Source organism: Mixophyes fleayi, chromosome 12 (assembly GCF_038048845.1).
Source record: "Mixophyes fleayi isolate aMixFle1 chromosome 12, aMixFle1.hap1, whole genome shotgun sequence".
NCBI lineage: Eukaryota > Metazoa > Chordata > Amphibia > Anura > Limnodynastidae > Mixophyes > Mixophyes fleayi.
In genome coordinates, this window is record NC_134413.1 from 64472565 (window position 1) to 64482557 (window position 9993).

Genomic DNA, 9993 nt, shown 5'->3' on the forward strand with positions numbered 1-9993 from the left:
CACTCCAAAAACATAGTAGGTGAATTGGCTGCTATCAAAATTGACCCTAGTCTGTGTGTGTTAGGGAATTTTAACTGTAAGTTCCAATGGAGTAGGAACTGATGTGAATGTTTTCTCTGTACAACACTGGAGAATTAGTGGCGCTAAATAAATAGATGAAGATGATGAAAGGTTAAATTTTGTCCCAAAAAAATGGTACAACAATTCAAACCCTCATCTGCCAGCCATCTGCAGTTATTATGGTATCTCTGTTATTGTTGATCAGGTCTCACACATACGTTGTGGAGCCGCACTGTATAGTTTGGTTACTGAGAGAAACCCCCACTCACTTTAGAATTACTTCAGAATTAAATTATGAACATTTTTACAGTACATGCCCACAAAGAGAGCACACACATATGTGTGCATGCAGAGCTGTACACTCCAGACCCTTTTACTTCCTCGTGACTGGAGAGTCGGAACTAGGAAGGGATGGCGGAGGAGAACGTAGGCTGAGGAGAACGTAGACTGAGGAGAACGTAGGCTGAGGAGAACGTAGGCTGAGGACAACGTAGGATGAGGACAACGTAGGCTGAAGACAAGGTAGGCTGAGGAGAACATAGACAGAGGAAAACGTAGGCTGAGGAGATCATAGGCTGAGGACAACGTAGGCTGAGGAGAAGGCAGGCTGAGGAGATCGTAGGCTGAGGAGATCGTAGGCTGAGGAGACCGTAGGCTGAGGAGAACGTAGGCTGAGGAGAACGTAGACTGAGGAGAAGGCAGGCTGAAGACAAGGTAGGCTGAGGAGAACATAGACAGAGTAAAACATAGCCTGAGGAATACTAAGGCTGAGGGGATCGTAGGCTGAGGAGAACGTAGGCTGAGGAGAACGTAGGCTGAGGAGATCACAGGCTGAGGAGAACGCAGGCTAAGGAGATCGTAGGCTGAGGCGAACGTAGACTGAGGAGAATGTAGGCAGTAAGAGCATGTTCTGGAGCCATTCCTTGGCTAACTTGGATGTGAGCTTTGAATCTTTATCTTATTTGAAGTTAAAATTCCTCTTCATCTTCAGCTTTCGGACAGAGTCCAGCAGGTTTTGTGCTGAAATATCTTGCTATTTGGAGTTACTTCCCGATAGGCAGGGTGTTCGTTGGGTGATGAGCTGTGTTGTCTTTGCTCACATATATTTTAGAGTTAAGGCCAATATGTTAAACCTTGGTCTTATCAGACCATAATGCACTTTCCCACATGGTTCGAGGTGATTGAATGTATTTTTTTGCAATATATATAATAGGCTTGGGTGTGAGAACTTGATTCCACAGGAGATTGTTGTCACATGCAGGGAGTGACCAGTTCCTGACAGAAATTCCATCAGCTCCTTTAATGTCACAATAGGTCTTTTGATAGCCTCATTGATGACATTTTTCCTTGTCCTGTCATCAACTTTGGAGTGGCACCCTGATCTAGGCAATGTCCTTGTTGTGCCACATTTTCTCCACTTATCGATGATAAGTGTTCCATGTTCATTCTTATGACTCTGAAATTCTTTTACACCCTTTCTTATTGATACCATTCAAAACTGATACCGAAGATATTTTGAAAACTCCTTGCAGAGCACGGCTATTAGAGCTCTAGTTACTATTTACGCTCACTTGACACATAGCTGTTGAAATGCAGAGTTCACAACAAGATAGGTTAAAAACAACAAGTTAAGAATAAGCTTATTTTTCTTCCAGAAGATAAATAACTGTGGCAGGCTATAAGAAAGCTTTTTTTTCTTGAGGCTGCTATTAATTATTTAGATATCTGCACAATGTCCACAGTGACATATGACTACCATGGCAACCACAGTTATATGATACCTGAGGGAGGGATGGAGCAGTCTAAAATAGGATGTATGCAGCAGTCCACTGTACTTATTTGTATTTAAGACCTATGCCTTAGAGCTTCACAAGACCTACAGGGGAGTATGGAAAGAAAAGGCACTACTTAGATTCATTGCAATTGTAAATATAAATTGTGTCCAAGTATATTTAGTTGTACAAAATAAGACAATTTTGGTGACTCTTCATATCAGGAACGCTTATTTTAGACTTAATAGTTGTTTAATCCAATTTAATACCCCAGCTAGTAATTGGACTACTGTTGCAGCCCTCTATCCTGAAGCATGGAGTTTCCTTTACACTACTCTAGACATTCATTGACTAATAATAACTAGGTAGGGACCTGTAATGGATGATTTTAACCCCTTCATCAATGGAACTTATCTAACCCCGTGTTGAGCCTATTTTGGCACTTTTTTGGGCTGGTCATGTTCTAACATCAATATCAGTAATTTTTTTATGCAGTGCCCACAAATTATACAGAGTTTTTTTCAGAAGAATTTTAGTTTTCAGAAAAGTCAATAAGTTTGCTTATATCTCCTGTCATGTCAATAAAAATATACCCCTAAATTACCTAAAAGTATTCATTTGTTAATTAATTTGCAAGAAAGCAAACTAAAAGCCAATGTGTGCATCTTTTTTTTCTAAACATCACCAAGAAATACTTTGTGGTTCTTGTTTTGACAATCAATCCACCTTTCTAAAACAGCAAAACTCAAGATTCAATAACTATTATGGGGGCATATTAACTAAAAGCGTGGACTTCCCTCTTTCAAATGAGGGTACACCCGATTTATTGAAGGCAAGGTAGTGAAGATCTGTGCTCTCCTTCCCCCATTCTTGGACTTTTTAATCATTTGTGTAGTGTAGCTATCTCTCCCATCCACTGAATCTTCTTTAGTTTTCTGGAAGCAGTGGGTGAGGAGGCAGGGCTTAATAGTATTGTGCATCGGAGCGATGGTGTCATTAATCCCCACTCTTATACCTCACAGACAGGAAATAGCTGTGGGGACAGGTAAGTATAATTTTAACTTCTTTGAACCCCCTGTGTGCTAGGGACAAATGGGGCTTGTCCTTAACACTTTAGATCATATCTCCAAACATTTGTGTATCTGGGATTGGGACAGGGGGCATGGCTACATCAGGATAGTGGGTGTGGCCACACCACTATGGGGACATGGCCACACCCCTCCCCTTCAAACACCTCCATTGCAGTGCGCACCCGTTCGTTGCTGCTCTGCCATTCACTAGAAGATGCAATTTTGCACTTTGGCAAAACTATATTGTGCTGCGGGTGAAAGCAAATTTAACATGGGGAGGGGGATATCCTAGCGCAACTCCTAACTGCAGCTTCTCAGTATTTGTATGCTACATGCATGCAAAATAAATCATACTTGTACACTCACCCGGAATGTCCGTGAGACTTTTGAATTCCAAGTAGGTCTCCCGGACTCCCGGGAGAGCAGACCATTATCCCGTATCCTGCACACTTCCTAGTGAAGTGGGCATAATGGGAGCCTCCATGAAGCAAATCGCAGTGAATCACATTATTTTGGCCCCATACCACACGGCCAAATGCCGCTTTTGTGTCATTGCATCACTGGAGTGGGGCAAAAATGACATGGCTCACTCCCACCCCCTGGTCTCCTAACTGCTCCCCTCCCCTCTGGGATGGTAAGAGTAAAAAGTTGGTAAGTATGAAATAAATTGCATTTTCACCCTTTGCATTGTAGCATTGTCCATGTGCACATTTGCACTCTTTAGCAGGATTTGCTCTCAATTCTACATGAGGCACTAAAGAGCCTGGTTCATATATGGACGCAACATTCACGCAACTTGGATTTAAAAAACGAGCCTGGAACTTGGGGATATTTCTGACCACATTCAAATCCAAGTGGATTTCAAGATATGTTTCAATTTGAATTCTGCCTAAATGTAACTTGCTGTATGTAGACAGAACACAGTGCAGGATGCGTACATGCATCTGTGCTGTATAAAGTCACACATCAGGACACATGCTGAACAAAATATTCTATAAAACAAATTAACTACTCATAATACTATAATCATTAATAAATATAAGTATTTTTTTTACATTAAATACATAAATCAGGATGTTTTTAATGTGTATGGTATATATAATGCAATTTTACAGTCTCTCTTACTTGCATATAAATGCTCTTTGCTGTCTAATGACCCGTGTGTCATTATTAATACAAAGATAGTCATCGCTATCTGCGCAGTAGCTCATACTTACCAACTTTCTGTAGTTGGCTTCCGGGAGAGGTGGGCGTGATGGGGGGCGGGGTTCCAAAATTCGCTACATGAAAAAACAGTCAGCTGTTAACTTACGTGCAAAACAGAATACTAATTTGCACCCCTTGCATTGTAACATGGTTTTTTCCAGGAGACTGAAATAAGAAGATTCTCAAGTTAAGATCTTTAATGAAACAGGCCCCTAGTTATCATTTATTTAGTACATTCTACAAAGTTACAGCTAGAATCTGATTGGTTGCTATAGGCAACATCTCCACTTTTTCAAACCCGCAGTATAGTAACTATGCCCCAATAAGTTGTGTACAAACTCTGTATAATGACATATATGTGCAGTATGCAGACTGAACAGTATACATAGCAATGACCACACAAATTTGCGTGTTCAAATGAATACATTCCAATTTAATTTAAAATTATTCTAATGAATGTGTTCCTTTTTATGCCCCCTTATGACTGAAAACAAAATGTAAGATCAACTTCTCTGCTGCACTAAGGGTTAACTGTTTTGCAGGGTATTGCATGCTTTGCAACAATGTAACTTCTAACAATAGTCTTTGCTACCTGTCAATTTTTATTTTTTTTAAAAATGTCATCATTTGCTTAGTTATCTATCAGGAGGCACAGGAAATGCAAACACAATGTACAAATCCACTTATTAGCAATTGGGGGATATAAGATAAAAAATTAAATGTATGGCACCCTGAACAGACAGGGCCATTACGGGTAAAATGCAAATTTGCAGATAAAAAATGAATCTATTTTTGCACTTATGCACCCAATCTTATGCAAAGCATATGGAATTACTGTACACAAATGGGGGTCTAAAATGGTGCATATTCTTATGGGAGTTGGGTGAACCGAGCAATCAAGGGCATTTCTAACTAAATTGGAACTAGGCGCACTAGTTGGCCTCAGTTTCAACCCACATGCAAAATTTAATGTTTTGCAGGTCAATATATTTATATAAGATTTGAGTGGTGGAAAGGCTGCAAATCATTAGGTATTCAGTAGGCCGCCGAATTACCCCACCCTGCACGGTCTATACTCAGGGCCGGCGCTCCCATTAGGCAACGTTAGGCAGTTGCCTAGGGCGCCGGGCTCTGAAGGGCGCCACAGGATTAAAAAGCAGATATACTTTTTACTGTAAAACTGTGCGGTGACCGCGGGCATACCTTCCACGGCCGCCGCACAGCTATGGATCACCATCACCGCAACGGCCCGCAGATACTGAACGGGCTCAGCACTTGCTCTGCTCCTACCAAGCCAAACTTTGTGCTCCGGAACAGCAGATGGGACGGGCGCACCTCCGTCTCCTCCACTCCCCCTCCCCTCACTGACTGTCGGGCGTGACATCATCATCAGGGCCTGACAGTGTTAGTGAGGGACGGGACCCTGCAGAGAGGAGCAGCGTCATGGAGTTTAAGGTAAGGAAAGTCCTGGGGGCGGATATTTTGGGGGGGGTGGCGGATTCATTTTTTTGGGGGGGCGGATATTTTGGGGGTGGGTGGCGGATTTCAAAATTGCGCCTAGGGCGCCAGGGATATCTAGCACCGGCCCTGTCTATACTATTAGTTAGATGCTTTTTGTCAAATGTACAATAATTGCACATGTAATAAAGACATTTTGGGTGCTTGCTTACTCTTTATTTATTTAAGACATCAGTGAGGATTAACTGAAACACTGGGAGAATTGAACGTGCACCTGTGTATGTGCAAGGCTGAGAAATAAGTGGATTGGAGCAAAAATTAAATGGGCTGTACTTTCATTATTATTATTAGTGCTCCGCATCACCGTACAGTAGGTAAAATGGGACATTCATACAAGAGGGACATTTAAAGAAGACAAAATAAATGCAGAAATGAAAACAAAGATAACCTGCTCATAAGAGAACTTACATTCTAAGTCGAATAGAGCACAACTGAAACAAGAGTAGTGAGTATAGCACAGAGTGGAGATTGGGACAGCTGTGAGGGGGTATTAGTGGGAGTAATATCATCGGGGATAAGGTAAGCTCTAAAATAGAGATGGGCTTTCAGAGAGCATCTAAAGATTTGAAGGATGTGGGAAAGTCTGATTGAGCGTGGTAGGAAATTCCATAAGTGGGGAGCAGCACGGGAGAAGTCTTGTAGGTGGGAGTAAAGGGCAAGGTTCATGTCAGAGGTAGATCTAAGAGGGTGGGAGGGAGAGTATTTTGATATGAGATTTGAGATGTATAAAGGGGTGGTGTTGAGGGCTTCGTAGGTAAGGGTGAGTAATTTGAATTGGATTCTAGAGGACACAGGGAGCCAGTGAAGGGATTTGCAAAGTGAGTCAGCAGATGTGGAGCGGTGAGAGAGGAAGATCAGTCTTGCAGAAGCATTTAGGATGGATTGAAGTGAGGATATATGGGTGTCGGGAATGCCAGATAGCAGGAGATTGCAGTCTAGACATTAATTTTGTTTCATTAATAACCTCCAATGTTAAACTCATGATTGGAAACTACAGTATTAATTTTAAAAAAGATTATGTCATTGAAAATGTAGTAGATTCCTAGAATTTTCTGTAAGCTGTAGGTGAACAAGAAACATTAAAAGAATCAAACCATCTTTGGGATAAACACAAGTCTGATCTTATAATAAACCATACGTATATTTTTAAATGGAATGATACAGCAATTAATCTTTACCTGTTGTTAATGCTATTCTTTTATTCAGTTAGTTAATTTAGCCTTGGTTACTGTAGTTGGAAAACAAGAAGCAGATTATGCTGTACTAGAAGAATTGGAAGATGTAGTTACGCTAATCTAATTAATTTACATAAATTTACACTGTTCTAACATCACTTGTAAATAATTATTTTGTATATTGTGTTTTTAGATACTCAAGTCATGACCAATGGAAGAATTAGGCAACACAACGGTCAAAGAATTTATTCTGTTGGCATTCACCAATTTCCACCAGTTCCAAATCTTACTTTTCATTGTGATACTACTGATGTATATTACTAGTGTTGCTGGAAACTTTGCAATAGTTGTTCTTGTTAAGGCTGGACCCACTCTTCATTGCCCAATGTATTATTTTATTGGTGTATTTGCTGCTCTAGAAATGTTGTTTGTGTCTGTTACTGTCCCCAAACTTCTAGCTAATTTAATTACGAGTAACAAGAAGATCTCTTTTATCGGCTGCTTTGTGCAGTTATATGTATTTAATGCACTTGGAGTTACAGAGTGTTATTTACTTGCAGTTATGGCTTTTGACAGAGATTTGGCAATCAATCATCCTCTAAGGTACTCGCCTATTATGAACTATTTCTTTGTTATTGTCTTGGTGAATATGCCTTTCATCGTCAGCTTTATCATTGCTTTAATTCCCACAATCTTCACAGCTGCCTTAACATTCTGTGGACCCAATGAAATAAACCATTTTTTCTGTGACTTGGCCCCAGTACAGAACCTGGCTTGTTCTAATCCCTTCGTCAGTAACATAGTCACCAGCGTGGCAGCTATTTTTGCCAGTCTTACTCCCTTCATCCTTATCCTAGGATTCTACATCCATATCATTATTACAATCACCAAAATTAAAAGCGTGGAAGGTAAACACAAAGCATTCTCCACTTGCTCCTCTCATCTAACAGTTGCCTGTCTCTTCTATAGTTCAGTCATCATTGTTTACCTAAAGCCAAAGGGCAGCCAGTATGATAAGTTCCTTGCTCTTATATACACGATCATTATTCCATTGCTAAACCCTTTCATTTATACTTTAAGAAACAAGGATGTAAAGGAAGCTCTTCATAAGATCATATCGCTTAAATTAAGACACTAACAGGATCCAGGGTAACTGATGAGATCCAGGGCAGATGCTTCTCTTGTAGGGCCTGATGTAGAATTGAACATAATATGCCGCATTTCTGTATAAGTAAGGATGAATCTGCACATTTGCATTTCCACAATTGTATTTTTAGTTACACACATGTGAGGATATGTGTAGCCTAGGCCTTGATCCATCAAGGCACGTATCTGCCGGTTTGGAGTGTATCGCACGCAAAATCACTGTGCCCATGCCCTGATCCGGGACATACAGCCATGAAGGCAGGCCTGTCCGCTCTGTCTGTGAACGCAAAGTAAACATACTACAGTACAGCCTACAATTTCGGTGAGTGGATGGGCTGATGAAGGGGCTTTTTGCCATAGTCAATGTACAGTAAGGACGTGTCAAACTCAAACTCACGCAACCACATCCGAATCCTGCTCTGGCCATCTCAAAGTTACTTGTTTTTCTGCCGTACTACTTGCAGGTGACTTTAAATCAAGGTTTTTTTTTCAATATTCCGGGGCATTCTTTTGCGAATTTATAGTCCACATAGGTATTGAACGTATCGTCTTGTGTAGTAGAGCACAGCAGACCTACACCCGATTTCAACAGCACGCGTACCTTGAGATCCGAGCCTTGATGAATTAAGGACTGCACAAAGCTGAAATACGTGTGAAATATCGCTCCCAGGCTTTCATGTTCCACACCCTAGAAGACTGATACTTCCAATTTCTGTGATATTGCACTTAAAAAGGAAACTTTGTAGTGGGAAGATGATGGCACAAGGACCATTTAAGCAAGAAAAAGAAATTGCAGAACATTCTCAAACTGACTAGTTAATGGGGAAGTGTCACATAAGCAAACTATAAGCCCCTTCATGTTATTATTAATTAAATAAGAGAGTTATGTTTATGGTCTATGATACAATGTGATGTGGAGATGGTAGAGAGCATATTTCTCTCCATGTGGCTTGAAATGATGTGTTGCAAATTTGTGTAATATTATTAGTACATTGTTCAGAAAACAATATAATAAATTCTGCACTTACTAAGAACCAGGTTTTACTTCTTCTAGTTAGAGAGGAGTAAATATCTTAAACCACTTGGCGGAAAATTTGCCTAATTCCACATTTGGGAGGAGAACTTTACACATTTCATTATACAGAACTAAACCTTCAGGGACATATTCAATTAAGAGTAAAGTGCCTCTGGAAAGGAACTGGATGCACTCCACATTACCGCAACATAGCGGAATTCCGTTTAAAACCCATAAGGTTGTGAAGGAAATTTGCGATGTTGTGGTACTACTGTGTTAAAATAAGAATTGTGCAGCCGCGATATCTGTGGAAAATTCACTGTGCCCCCAAGTGTTCTGCAAAGAATTTACCTTGTCATTTGTATCTCTGTGATGCCAAACAAATACATAAATGCATTTTAAAATTTACTTAGACCCTACCAACCCCGCCCCCCCCCCCCCTCCCTCAAAAAAAATCCTCAACGAGGCCCACCACTCCCAGCGGATACCTCTGAGAAACACTGGGGGGTATTTACTAAAATGAAAAATCAGATTCTGGCTGTTATTTTGCAGAAATGCTAACTAGAATCTGATTGGTTGCTATAGGCAACAACAGCACTTTTTCAAACCTGCAGTTTAGTAAATATACCCCTGAATCTCTGTTTACTGACAGTCTGCAGCCAAGGTAATTAATAATAATTAATCACTTTTAAATGTGAAAACATGGACGCTCATATGACCTATGTTTTCTGCAAATCTGAGTGCAACAGAAGTGTGGATAATGGAAAAGAAACAATGTTAGTTAAAGTTGTATGGGTGAAAAACAGAGTACAGTCCTGAGTAAGTAGGATATATGGCTTCAATGTCACAAAATTTATGTTCAAAAAATATTTATAAGTTTCACTTAAAATACAGTAACTGCATGCAGATAGGATCTTATGATACTTTTCATACCATTAAGTCTCACATGGTCTCATATGGAAGTAGTGTATTTATCCGATAATTTTTGCCCTAGGTTGAGTATTTGAAAAGTACCTTGCAACGAAATGTTT

General features: G+C 40.3%; 1 protein-coding gene across 1 annotated transcript; it reads left to right on the forward strand.

Annotated features, from left to right (window-relative positions):
- The first annotated feature begins 7012 nt into the window (after positions 1-7012).
- LOC142108337 (olfactory receptor 5V1-like) lies at positions 7013-7939 on the forward strand. Its single transcript, XM_075191967.1, has one exon. It carries the CDS (start codon positions 7013-7015, stop codon positions 7937-7939), a length of 927 nt encoding a protein of 308 aa, XP_075048068.1.
- The last annotated feature ends 2054 nt before the right edge of the window (positions 7940-9993 follow it).